At 43.9% G+C, this 14,434-nt stretch overlaps 1 protein-coding gene across 1 annotated transcript in view; it reads left to right on the plus strand.

Annotated features, from left to right (window-relative positions):
• CAPRIN2 (caprin family member 2) overlaps positions 1-14,434 on the plus strand; it is a 102,487-nt gene that overhangs the window by 16,584 nt on the left and 71,469 nt on the right. The window contains exons 3-6 of the mRNA XM_019515482.1: positions 278-340; positions 4,789-4,875; positions 8,006-8,244; positions 13,001-13,083. Of these exons, the coding sequence (XP_019371027.1) occupies positions 278-340; positions 4,789-4,875; positions 8,006-8,244; positions 13,001-13,083 (472 nt within the window). The remainder of the gene's footprint in view (positions 1-277; positions 341-4,788; positions 4,876-8,005; positions 8,245-13,000; positions 13,084-14,434) is intronic.

Consider the following 14,434-nt stretch of genomic DNA (forward strand, 5'->3'; position numbering starts at 1 on the left):
AAGGGGGGAAAAAAAAAAAAAAAAAAGGCATGCTTTAAAGCCTAAAATGGAGAGTTAGGTAGGACCAAAGCCTTAAATATAGGCAGAGTTGAACAGTGCCTTTTCTTTTTTTTTTTTTTTTTCCAGTGAAGAATTGGATTGGATTCAGATTCTATTTAGCTGCAAACTTTTTAAAATCCAGGTTATGTACAGTAAAGGAACGAAGTATTCCAGTAAAGTGTGTGTGGCTGGTTTTTGGTATTTAAACAGATGAGAACTGATTTCGAATCTTTTTTAGCTTAAGCTAGAAGACTACAAGGATCGCTTGAAGAAGGGTGAAGCCCTCAATCAGGACCAGTTGGTGAGTGGGTCTTTGTTTGTTTGTTTAAGTTTGAAAACTCTAAACATGTTAGAAGGCTCAAGTTAAATAGTACTAAAGTGCAACATTTGTGAAGCAAGTTTTACTAAGTACTGTCTCAGCCATTATTAAGTTGTCTGATAGTAAAACCCAATAGGCCTGCTTCTGATTCAATGTCAAAATGACAGTTTAAGTGCCTATTAATGCCTAAATGTTTTGTTTTGCTTTAACTTTTAAATAGATTGTTCAAAAGAAAGTACCGTTTTGAAAGACACCCTCTCCAGATATTGTTCTCATAGCATCTTGTGTTAGCCTTCTTGATCTGCAGTTCCAGTCTTTGAATAGGTATATGCACTCAGCTTTTCTATGATGAGAAGTTATCATATTACTATAAATGAGGCTTGTGTTCTGATGATAAATGACTTGGCACTTGAGGCTGATGGAGATAGTCATGTTTAATGTTGACTGGTTATGATGATGACCCTTAATGTAAGTGTGGTATTTAACATTAATTTAAAGTAATCTAACTTATCATTCTAGATATATTTTTGTATTGCAGTACAGCACTTCTGAGATCAGTAGTTGAGTACTGCCCCAATATGATCAAGTACAGAGGTTCCCAAACTTTTTTTTCTTATAGCATACCCCCGTCCAGACATACCAGCTGCCCACATACCCCTACCAGCATACCTTTTTTTACTTTAGCCCCTTAAATGTGTAATGGCAGTTGTTAATTTCTATTATAATTGGCTGTTTCTCCCACATAAACCCCCTGATTTGGTACTGTCTTCATGGATGGAGATACAACTTGACTTTATTATGTGGAAGCTAAAAGCCAAGTGTTTTTGTTACAGGAAGCCATTAGAATCACTAAATTGATGTCTCATGCTTTCCCTGTATCATCAATAGAAGGCTGAGAAATAATCCCATGTATATCTTACGAGGTTTTTTTTTTCCTGTTAATTGCCTCTGGCATCTTTCTGACTCTTTTTTTTTTTTTAAATTCTGTAGTAGTCAAACTTCTGGAGTTCCATAAACATGCAGTAGGAAAACTTCATACTAGTTAGAGATGACATGTCATGACATTGGCCTTAAATTTTAATCAAAATGGTTACAGAGTAGTATAAATGCAGGCATTTATTGGCTGGAAATAGTGCATTTTCATTGCTTTGCATTGAAATTGATCCTTGAAGTATCTTTTTCTTTTTTTGTTGTTTTTGTTTCTCTTGTTTAGAAAACAAAAGCCTGCATTTCATATATTGCTGGGTAACAGGCTTGTCTTCTTTTTTAATTTTGTATATTACAGTGGGGTAAGAGTAAGGGGAACATCATAATTCAGGGCTTAAACTAGATCTTCTGGCTTATACTGGCTGAATGATTCAAAATCATTCTTGTGTAGTACACTGCTATTTATCAGATATCCTTTAAAATGAGTGTGACAAAGGCACTGGTGCTGTCAGCCTTCATGTCAGTGGTTACTATTACTAAACTGCTGCTGCTTGGCTCCCACTGGCAAGTATTGTGGTTTTAAGAACATTTTCTATTCCAGTGTGTCTGTCCACTGTATATTGCACTGTCAACACGCAGTTCTTGTTCTCAGTTGAATGCACTACAGGACAAGCAATAACTAGAGGGTGAGGGGAAGAGAAGCAAGCTTGCTTGCTTTATAGTTTAAGTCTGCTAGAGCAGTGGTTCTCAACCTTTTTGTTGTACTCATGGCCCACTTGTAAACATCAACAGCCAGTCCTGGCCCAGTGCCCCTTATTCCTGACGGTTTCCCACATTCTTCTCCTTTAAAAATGGATTTTCCTTTAAAAGTAGATTAACAAGCTTTAAAGTTTGTCTGCTACCCTTTCATATATTCTTGTGACCCACTTTTGGGTTGTGACCCATGGGTTGAGAAGCACTGTGCTAGAATAAAAAGCCATCTAGCATGCACCAGTAATTGGGACTGGTACACCTTGAATCCACTGCTGCTTCTGTATCTGCCTTGGTCTCTAATTTTTTTGTGATTAAACTAAATTGATAAAATTTCATCTATAGAAAGAAATGTAGATCTCTGAATTGGAAAAGCTTGATGGGAATTAATGCTCGTGAGTTGGATCCCAGGATTTGTTGAGTATCCTCTATTTCCACTGAGCCTAGTGGGACCTTGAACAAGTTTTAGCTCTGGCAGAACCATAGCTCTTCTTGCTTACTCCTGTAGGAGAAGTCTGTAGTAGACTTCTGAGTAGTTCTGATAAGCAAGAGGCTATCTAGATGGGGAATAGCAGATGCTTCTTTCCTTTTTTTGATCTTGCATATGGCAGCATTGAATCTGAAGTGACTAGACAAGTGAAAGCAAACTCACTGCAAACTAAATTGATAAGTGGAGTCCTTTTTTAGAAGCTACACCAGTGTGGAAGGTTCAGTACCTTCCACCCCCACCATGCTTTAATTAAAAGATACTTCCATGAACATTGACCTGTTACATCAGGGGTGGGCAAAATACGGCCCATGGACTGGATCCACCCCACCAGGCCATTCTATCTGACCTATGGAGACCTTAAAAAAAACTTAGAAAATATTTATTTGCTTCTGGCTACCTGTCAAAGATGACAGAAGACAGGGGCAGTAGGACCCAGGGGGAGCCATTAGCAGGACACAGCAGCCCAGCCCTGCACCACTGGCAACCATTTTTCTGCCTTCATGCCCCCACACTGTTCCAGCACCACGTGGCTCCCGGCTACATCTCTGGGCACAGGAGCATGGGGCTGTGGGAGACCAGGGACTGTGTTCATAGGGTGAGCCATACATGCAGATCCCCCTCACACAGCCTTACATGCAGACTTATACCTACCTCCTACACACAATGTATAAGAGTAAGGCTTAGTTTTAAGTTATTGTATACAATCACCTCTGTACACTACACAAATGCATGTAAACCGTGACAAGTATTTTTTTTAAATCAAATTTAACGAATGTTGTAGGTGTTTGCTTTTTAGAATTTAATTTGGTATTTTTCTGGTTCTAAGATGCCCCTGGAAGTACTCCTTTCAGCAAGGGTTTTGCCTTCTGGTGGCAAAGGTCAAGGGTTAGGAGGCAGGACTTCCAGTCACAAGATGAAAGCCAGGGGGTGGGGCAACATGGCGAGAGCAGCAGGGGTTTTTGAATAGCCGGTGCAGGAAAGACCCTTGTATATCTGGATGGCATGGTGCTGTTCCTGTTTGGCTTCTAGGATCAGGTGGCACAGCTGCTTCTGCAGTATCCTGGCACCTGGCTCTTGCAGTCATGTGGCTTCTCTAGATCAGTGGTCTCCAAAGTGGGGTGCATGCACCCCAGGGGGTGCACAAGATGATCCATTGGGGTATGGGAAGAAGATATTATAACTTATATATATATAGGGGGTGTGTGCTCAAAAATTTTTTACTGGTAGGGGGTGCGCAATCAAAAAAGTTTGGAGACCACTACTCTAGATGAGCTCCCACAGTCTGCGGGGGAGGGGGCAGGGCCTCTCCAGATATGACTGGCTCACCTCTGCCCTGCCCTCACCCCTTCAAACTTTGTCTCTGTTGCATGTTATGATTAACTTGCATCATGAGTCGTGTGTTCTTAAACTGTCATTGACAAATCACAGCCTATGAATGTGACTTAAGGCACAACTGAAACCTGTTCTCAAATTTAAGCACATGTGATTCTAAATCTAATACATACTTACTTGCGTATATTCTTGGTCATCAGATTTTGCGACTGAAGAGAGAACACCTAAAATCTAAAGCTCCTAGTTCAGATGCTATAGCTTGTTACGCTGTTCTGATAACATCCTTTCAGTTGAATAATATAAAATAGAGTTAATTTCACACTTAGCATGCTTTGGGTTCTCAGTTAAAACCAAGAGGATGTCAGTGGGAAATGTTTTAGGAATAACTACTTCCAAAGTTCTCATGGAATTTTAAAATGGATGTTTCACTTTTTTCATTAAACTCATTTATAGTACATTAAGTCTGTGGCTTGCCTAATGTCTGTATAGATTGGGTACTTTAGTTGGGGTGCTTTTATCTAATAGCTGATTGACTCGGCTTTAGATAAAAGTTGCCAAAAAGCCCCACTGAAGTGCCCAATCTATACAGATGCTGCAGAGCTGGGTTGAAGCTAACATGCTGCTGCTTCTGGTAAGTGCACTTCTGTGTTTTTGTTCTGTTTCTTAATCTCTGCAGGCAGTTTGTGTCTTAAACCATTGTCTCCCAATATGAATTGACTTGGAATTCAAGTCTTCACTTTGTTTGAGGATGGAAACAATAGGTTTTTAATTAAGTTAGTTAAATTATTTTTTCTTTTAAGAGCATATAACAAAAGCTATATAACTTTATGGTATTAATGGTTGTAATCAATAACCTTCTGAGAACTTTTGAAGTGACTGATTCAAGCTACAAAGCAAGCAGTTCACTTAACCTGTATTTACCTACTTGTAGGAGGCAGTGGAGAAGTATGATGAGGTAGTGCACAACCTGGAGTTTGCCAAAGAGCTTCAGAAGACTTTTTCTGGACTTAGCCAGGATGTAAGTATAATTAGCTTTAATTGCTCAACCTGTTAAGTTTTTTTTTTTTAAACCTACCATTTTAGAAGCTCTTGTGTAGCAGCAGCATGTTTAATCTGAGAAGGTGAAGCTGGTGGTCCTGATTTGTAGATCATTTTGGAATGTATTCTTAAATTACTCCAATATGCAGAATCAGTAGAATGGCTTTACAGTTTTTTCTGAGAATCTGAAATTTTGTTTGCAGTAGTGAAAATGTAGTTAAGGTACAAGATAATTTGAGTTGTACATGTTCCATAGCTAGAAGAAGAATGATTTCAGAGCATGTGGAGTCCCACAAAACTACTAGTCAAATGCACTGTGTACAAAATGCAGTGAATCTCAGCAGGCTTTTAAGCATGTTCTGGTCTGGGTGTGTTGATTCAATCTGTAGAATAACCATCCTTTTGACAGGAGGTTTTGAACTTGAGTTCTATAGGAATACCTTCCATGGCCTGTGAGTAGAGTTGATTGGGTACTACTCTACCATTTTCTCCCTCCCTTTAAAATACAGGACCATTTCAAATGGGTGTTGCCTGTTGGCTGGGCCCAAATCATTCCAGTTAGACATTTTTGCACTTGTACCTACTGAGTTCTGTTTTCCAGTTCAAAGTTCTTGTCTTTCCCACTAGCTTTGGGATTAAAATAAATTGAGAGCAGGATGAGACCCTTCTTTAAATCTTGGTGGCTGCAGTAAGTTTAGTGTGTAGTACTATTGGAAGTGCTGCTGTATCAGCTCTCCTTACAATATACATCTTCACATCAAGAATTTTTGTTCTTGTTGTTGAGGAGGGCTTTCATGTTTTAAGAGTATGAACTGCTTTACTTTCCTCCAGTATACCTCTAGAAAGTACGTAGTATTATATATTTTAACCTGTCTGTGTTGTTCTTTAGCTTGTAGCACAATTGGTGACTGGGTGGGTTGGTTTGTTAGTTGGTTGTTTCTTAGATTCTGCAAAAAGCCGCAACTTTTTTTTTTTTAATGTTTCAAAATGACTGGATGCAGGAGGATCTTTTTTTTCCCTCCCCATGTATGCAGGGTAGTGTTCCTTTTTTTACTACAGGCAAAAAAAAATCGCTTTTTAAACACCATTCCTTTCATTTATCTTGGTTCATTTTTAGTACCTGAGAATTCTTGCAGTATAGCTGGATGTTGGTTTGCCAGGTTGGTAGAGGAGCTTTGCTATCCAGTAAATAGGAGGTTTAGATATTACCTAAACCTCTCATGAACATGTGTTTTGAATAAAATGCTTTAGTAGTTTGTGCTAACAAAGTGTAGCAAGTGCTAGTCCCCAAGGGTGGCTGTGAAACCTCCCGGTGGCCATGGAACCAGTGACCTGCTCCGCCTCTAGTGTATCCTTTCCTTCTCACCTGTTACATCTTGATGTAACTGTTGATGTTGAAAAGGGAGGCTGCCTAAGGGTCCTAAAGTGAGCCCTCAGTTCTTCTGACAGCCAGCAGGTCCCACCCAGACTTCATGGATCTTGGCCCTACTTTCGGGACCTCTTGGCTTGCTTGTGGGCCCTCTTGCCTTGCTCATATGCTTCAGGTTACTTGTAGATTTAAGGGCTGTTTATGGCCTCTGAACTTTCCCTACAACCATGCCCATGCCTTGCACATGGGGTTATAAAATTGCTCCCTTGGCAGAGGCTGAGAAGGCCAAGGCCCTGACCCTTTTTTGTAGTTGGGCTTTCTAGCCCAGTCCCACTGTACTAGATGTGGCTTCTGGGCACCAGCTCTTATCTTGTCTCTGCCCTTTTTTAGGTGCTGAACCTGCTTTGGCTCCATCTGGGCGCTTTGGCCCTACTTTGGCTTTGCTCTGGGCAGTGAGCCTGTTCTTGGCTGTCTGGGCCACCCCAGTTTGGGCACCGAGCCTGTTTTGGCTGTCTGGGTCCCCTGGCCCGATCTGGCTTGAGTTGTGTTTAGCTGCAGTCCACCCCTAGGTGGCAACCCTATAAAGCTCAAGCCAGGTCTTTGTCTTGAGGCCCTAATCCATGGCAGGACTTCAGGCATACTTATGCCGTCATGTAAAGCTGGGACCTCTACCACCTGTTGTCCCAATCGCAAACTATGGGTATAAACTATAACCAAGGAATAAGTCCTCTGGCTATAACAATTGATCTGGGTCAAATATAACCAGTGGCTGCCTGGCTGTACAACAGGGTTTCCTTTTATCCTGGGTCACATTGCTCTGCAAGGCAGGAGCATTGTTTGCCTCCCTCAAGGTAGCATGCGTGCCAGCTAGCAGCTCTCATGGACCCTTGTGCTTCGGAGCTGCTTACTCTGCAGCCTCCAGGGCTGCTGTGTAGGCTCAGTCTCTGAGCTTGTACATGTTAAGCCCTGCCTCCTTCCAGTTGTGTGACTTCCCTAGGCTGGCTTCAGGTGTGCTCTTTACCTTGATAAGCCACTTGCTGCTTAAGTAGCAGTGTCTCCTTGCTGCCTTCCCTCTTGCAGCTGGCTCCTGTTAAGCTGTTTGGGCTTTAGTTGCTGCAGTTTCTCCCCTTAAAGTAACAGGAGTTTTAACTTCCCTGTTACACCATTACACTATAATTACTCCGTCGGTATCCTGACAGTGGATACACAAGATCCTTGAGGAGTTTATAAGTGAAACGTTTACAAGGAAGTTTACAAAAACTTCCTTATGTGACACTTGCATCCCTTGTGTAGCATGTACAGAATTCCCTGTTAAGCATGTAATGTGTTTAAAGCCTAGCTAAAAAGGATGAACATGCTGTGGGGAGATTACTTAATGAATTATTCACAATCTATAGAATTGATAATATTGAAATAATGGAGGCGTACTTAACTGCTAACCTTCCTAACTTTACAAACATGGGCATCTTGGTTAAGTGTCTCCTTTAAAGGAGGCATAAGCTTCAAGTTCTAGCCACTTCTAAATTTCTATTTAAATACAGGCTTAGAGCTGGGAGAGACTGGTTCAAAAGCATATAGGTGCCTGGAGATTCAAGTTTAACTTGCTTAAGGTTTTGCCTAAATCCCAGTAGGCATCTATTCTCCTCTTGAATATGGTCCATAGTTTATAACTTGTAGTTTCATTACCCATTCAGTTGTCAACTGAAGAGGCTATGACTAACTTATTCTTGCAATATAACAGCTGCTGAAAGCACAGAGGAAGGCTCAGAGACGGGAGAACCTAATAAAACTTGAAGCAGAGAAGAAGAAGCTGCGCACAATTCTGCAGGTCCAGTATGTGCTGCAGAACTTTACTCAAGAGCATGTTCAGAAAGACTTCAAAGGTGGCTTGAATGGTGCAATATATTTGCCTTCTAAAGAACTAGACTACCTCATTAGATTTGCAAAACTGACGTGCCCAGAAAGAAATGAGAGCCTGAGGTGAGTTGAAGTCTTCGTACCTAAACATACTTTATCAAGCATAAAATGAGTGGTGCATTTTACTTTTGAGTATTTGGGGTTATAAATCTCAGAACAAAAATAGTGTGTTTTTAAAACTCGGGTCTATTAAACACAAATATGGTGTGTTGGAAGAGCTGGACAGCTAGCTTGGGGTTGAGCTTAGGTTGCTTACCCTGGGAGCTGCATCTGATCCTTCACTGAAGTTCAAGACTTGGAGGGGGTGGAGAGGGATGGTGCTAAGCAAGTTGGAGTGGAGGGGACCGACAAACCTCCTCCCCACCCCCAACCAGCCTGCCAAGCCACTCTAGCTTTCCCCCTGCAGGGAGCATGCCCCAGGGTAAGTGGCACAGCTGCAACCCAGCACCTGAGCCGACAGCCCTGCAGGGAGTGCACAGGGTGCACGCCCTGTGGGGAAAGCCAGAGTGGTGGGAGGTGCTGGGCTGCACTGTCCTCCGGAGTCAACTTGGGAGAAAAGTGAGCAGAGCATTGGCCGACTTATGGTGAGCCACAAATACTGTGCCAGTGAGCTGCATGTGGCTTGTGAGCCAGTTTGGCCACCGTTGAGCTAGATGTTCAGAATTGGGTGCCATTTCTGATTCCCCAGTAATGCATGTGTTTATGCTGTACAGGTTTTCCTTTATGCAGGTTCTTTATGTGCAAATTCACACTTATGATATGACACTTTTATACCAAAAATTATTATATGTGAGGTAAATTCACTCTTATGCATTCAGTGTGGTGGAAGCCCACAGTCAGCTGCTTTGCGTGGTGCATCATGGGAGTGATGCACACCAAAATATAGTCTCCTGCATGGATCTGTGCTCCCTCACTCATTGTCTGCTACACACTTCTGTGGCTGCCATCCCCATTTTGGCTTCTAAGCATCCCACTAGCTTATCTCCTAACCCTTTCCCTGGTCCATCAATGAAGCCTTCACCACACTCTCTTCACACCAACTAAACATTCACCACCACCCTGTGCTTGTGTGTACTGTCTGCTGTTGGCAAGTACCAAAATTGTCTTGTAAAAGTGGTAGAAATGTGTCTGGGAGTTAGTACAGTTAGGGTCTTAAAACATATCTGTATTTGTTACATTGTAAAGTGGGTTCCCTTTATGCAAATTGGAGTTGTGCTGTTTTCCAGGAACATATGTACAACATAAAGCGAGGGAAAGCTGCGTAGTAATCTTCACTCTCTACCTAATCCTGTCAATCTGGGACCTCCAGCACAGGCCCAAGGCCTTGTCAGGCAGGGCCAGTCCAGCCCCTGCCATGTGAATCAACTCTGCAGACTCAATCTTTTGATACCCCATGCACCAACAAACTAGTGTGTGTGTGTGTGTGTGTGTATATATATGTATATGTGTGTATATATGTGTGTGCGTGTGTGTGTTATAACATTTTCCCTTGCTAATAAGGGTCTTGTGGGGGGAGAGGATAAGTTAGAGTATTCAATACACAACGAAATGCTTGAATAAGGTTTTATTAGCCTGAACTATCTGGAAAAAGAGTTAGGCATGAAGATCACATTTTTTTGTTAGCATGAGTTTTGAACTTATTACCCAAGTAGCAGTAGTAGCAAGAACTTAAGCTTCATTCCACATGAACTATACCCACCTAGAACTGCATTGGTATTAATGAAAGAGTTCAGCTGAATATGCAGAAGCACCATACAACTGGATGAGAGCGACTGATGCCATTGTTAAATAACAGCTCTCAGACAAAGCAAGTGAGACCATGTGACCTTTGCACAACCCAGTGTCTAATATTTTAGGACTGGATTAAGCAGTGTTGGTTTTTTGCTTTGTTTTGTTTTTTTTTCTTTTTAAGCAGGAACCCTGTACCTTAGGCCAGTGGTTCTCAGCCTTTTTTGTACTAGGGCCTATTTGTAAACATCAGTGGCCAGTCCCAACCCAGTAAATAGTTTAAGAAGAAAACAACCCCATGTCCTTCCCAGTACCCCTTGCTCAACCGTGCCCTCTGCCCCCACCCTGGGACACAAGCCCCCAGTGTGTGGGACAACTGGGAGGGCATGAGGGAAAATGAACACCCCCCCCCCCCCCCCCCAGATTTGTGCATCCAGGGGACACTGGCTGCAGCCTGGCTGGACTGGCATGAGCAGGACTGGCCTACCTGGCTGGCCTCCACAGCCTAGTAGGTAGGACAGAGCAGGACAGCAAGACTTGCTGCTGCTGCTGCCAAGACCCCCCACATCAACCATGCTGCCAGCAGCACAAGGAATAATGGATGGAGAGGGGAGGAGGGCATGCTGTTCTCATCTCTTCCCACAAAAGTTTGTTCACAGCCCTTTCATAATCTTCTTGCAATCCACTTTTGGGTCACAACTCACGGGTTGAGACATGCTGCCTTAGGCAGCCAATGCCCATATCAGAAATGGGTTACAGGCTTAGTTGTACTTTTGGCTGCAGGAAGTCACTGCATGCTATTCAGGAGACAGAGGAAAGCCTGGTACTTTTAAACAAACATTTTTTTGAATTTGGTGCCTTCTCTGCTCTTCCTGAAATAGAGGCAGAGTATTGCTTTGAATATTGCCACATAACCTGCCTAATGAAAAGCACTGCCAGGACTGGGTACAGAGTGAAGATTACTATGCAGGTTTCCCTCACTTTGTGTACTATATGTACCACAACATGATGCATGCCCCAGACCAGCTCTGTACAGCTGGCAGTGTGCACTGGATCTGGCATGTGGGATTTGGGGGCAGGTTTCTGGGCCTGATCTGGCCCATATGACTGGACATGCACCATTTGTCTTGCCTGTAGACCAGCCCAACCACTCACTTGGCTCACTGGGCTAGATGAATTTGATCCCCTGTGTTAATGGGATGTAGGGAATGTATTGTAATCCTGTTTGCATTTCTAGATTGGATTTGTGTGTGCGTGTGTCTCTTAAGGTTCAGCATCACATTACAAATGGACTGATGTTTTAGGGCCTCTCAGAAGCCTCTGAGTGCTTCCCAGACGCTTTCCTCGGCATGACCCCTCATTCCCAACCCATAGACCCTGCACCCCCATCCCAGCAGCGCCAAGCCCCGGTTGTCCTCTGCAGCTGGAGTTGAGCCTGGTTCCCATTCTCCCTCTGCCATGGACAGCACAGCCAGAGGGGAGGATCTGTGCTGCCTGCTGTGGGCTCAGGTCCTGTGACCCAGTGGGCAGGACCTGGCATAGGAGGGAGCTCTGTGTTGCCATGGCTACCCTGTCTGGCTGGCAGCAGCAGGGTCGTAACATCACACTGCTGCCAAACTTCACCTTGGCAGCTATGGTGGCATAGCGCTTCCTTCCAGCTGTAGAGGCAGCTTCTGCCCGGAGTTGGTCTGGCCCAGCTGTACCCCTATGCCTTGCTGAGAGTGCAGAAATCTTGGGGTGCATGTTGCCCCCCACCACATTACCATGGTCTGTGCTGCCTGCCCCCCTCCCTGCCGCATTGCCTGTGCCCCCTCCTTACCTGTGCTCTGCTGCTTGGCTGCCATGTGCACATGCATGAGGTGTTCCCCCTGCCTCCAGTTGCCTACTCCCTTGCAGACTGGAAATCAGCCAGCATACCCAGAGAAACCATCATTTCCCCATACTTTTTCTCCTTTAAAAGAAAGATCTGTGGCTTTTCTCCATTTTTAAAATAGAAAATCTGTTTTTCAACAGGAGGTGGAAAAACCCAGGGGCACTTATACATGTACCTTTTTGTCCTGCAATGCGCTGGAGATCTGCTGCTTCAGAGTGGACTCGACTTAATCGAGTCTGCTCTTCACATGAGCTGACGCATAATCTGTGCCTCATGCAGTTGTATAAGTGGCGAAGAGCACATCATTGTGCAGAAAATGGCAACGATGCACTTCTGAACTGGAGCACCTCAGGTTCAGAAGTGCACCGCTGCCACTTTTTTTCATGCTGATGCGTATTTTGCCACTTGTACAACTGCATGCATCGCAGCACCAGGTGCTTTTCAAAGCAACCAGTGATGTGGTGCTTGCAAATGTTTAAAAAACAAACAAACTATGGATGCCTGCTTATTGTGACCCCATCCACTGATGTTGCCACCCACAGTTTGGAAACTGCAGGTCTGAGTCCGTATGCTACAGTGTGGTTTTGGCCTGTAACTTCTGAGCCAGGAGAAAATGATTCATATGCTTGTTTCAAGACTCAGATTATTAATGCTCCCTGCTTCCCTAAACCTTGGATTTGTCACTGGTATCCTGGACTTGAGTATATCTTCTTCTCAAGACAATTGACAGGTCAAAGCTGCAAAGGCTTGGTAATCTAGACAGACTGTTTCGATAGACTGCAAATGGGTTTATTTGGCTTCAAGCTTAGAACTGCTGCTGGTGGATTCATGTCTTAGCTGTGGTATAATATTGATGCATGAACACTTAGATCACAAAGGGCAACTTCTTAATATACACTACTAGGTGAAGTCACCAGCTTTCTGACTTCTGTAGTGGTAAGTCTGTGGCTGCTGTCTTAAAGTACATTTTACAAAGAACTATTTTTGTTGTCCTTTCTTTGTATAGCCATAGCACCTAGACATGGTTCTGGATCTCACTTGTTCTAGGTGTTGCATAAAGAGAAATTGATTTGGGCAGTTTAAAAGTGCCTTGGTGACTACTTCAGTTGTCAGTAACTTAAGTTTGTTGCTTTAAAGTCCTGGGAAGCAGCATGCCTTCACAGTGAATGTTTCTGCCTAAAATGAAATTACTAGTGAAGTCTTTCCTTTGGTTTCAAGTGTTGAAGACCAGATGGAGCAGTCATCACTCTACTTTTGGGACCTTCTAGAAGGCAGTGAAAAGCCTGTGGTTGGAACAACATGTAAGTTTCTCTGGTTAAATATGAAGTCCATTATGTGGCCATCATGTAAAGTTTCCTGTAAACACTGAAATACTTGGCATTTCACACTTCCAAATGATCATAACTGGAGGTCTAACAGCATGCTGCATATAGCTCTTGAGTGCTTGTTGTGGGCTTGGAGGACTAATGCATGGGTTTTTGGTTTTGACTTGGTCTGGGATATTAAGTTTAGGGCAAATTAATAGCTTTATTGTAGGCTTTATCAATGGGGAAAAGGAGGATTTTTACTTTTTCTTAGTACTTGACTTTTTTTTTATCTGCAAAGTCCCACAGCTCCTCCTGTAAACTCAGATGAACTGCATCCTGCTTCCACTGCCAGTATGCTTTTTTTTTTGCCTTCAGGCCAGCCTGGATATCCATGCTCAGCCATGAAGGTTTCTTGGACCCATTTCCTGCCTTCATGCGCAGAGGAATTGTGTCCTGCTGCGCCCCAAGGATAGCCTCCTTGAGGAAGGACCACCTTTCCTGGACCCCCATACTAGCTACCCCCTCAGCTCCAAGTGCCTCCCTGACTACTGCCTTGAGCACATCAAAGTTGGCTTTCCTAAAGTCAAGCATTTGCGCTGTGCTAGTTACCCTCCCCACCTTTCTCTGAATGGCAAACTGGATCATTTCATGATCACCGTCCCCTAGCCTCCCTTGTACTAGCACCTCCCCCACCAGGTCATCCCCAGAGGCTAACACCAGATCCAGTATGGTGTTTCCCCTAGCGGGGACGAGTACCTCTTGCACGAGGTGTAGGTCCTGTACGCACGTCAGGAACCTTCGTGAGTGGCTAGACCTGGCCGACTGCTCCTCCCAGCTGATGTCAGGGTAATTCATATCCCCCATGACCACAACATCCTTTGCATGCACGGCCTCCCCCAGCTGGCTGGAGAATTCCAGATCCAGCTCTTCCTCTTGATGTGGTGGCCTGTAGTAAAACCCTACTGCCAGGTCCCTCTTCCCCTGCCCTCCTTGAAGTTTGACCCACAGGGTCTCAGCTAAGCCTTCCTCTGGTCCCATTTGGAAGGTAGAAGTGGTATACTGTTCCCCAACATAGAGTGCAACCCCCCACACCTTTTTTTCCCCTTCCTATCTCTTCTAAACAACCTATAGCCCTCTATGTCTACTGCCCAGTCAAAAGTTTCATCCCACCATGTCTCCACTAGGCCAACCAGGTCGACCTTACTACTTGCAAGCAGGAGAGAAAGCTCCTCCTGCTTGTTCCCCGTGCTTCTTGCATTAGTGAAGAGACACCTTTAATCCCTCTGAGAGAGCCCTGGGCACCCCACTTTCTGAGAGACAACTGGTCCCTTGGTTGCTTGCTCCA

The sequence above is a fragment of the Gavialis gangeticus genome, unplaced genomic scaffold (genome assembly GCF_001723915.1).
Source record: "Gavialis gangeticus isolate Ggan-Ray unplaced genomic scaffold, GavGan_comp1, whole genome shotgun sequence".
Classification (NCBI taxonomy): Eukaryota; Metazoa; Chordata; order Crocodylia; family Gavialidae; genus Gavialis; species Gavialis gangeticus.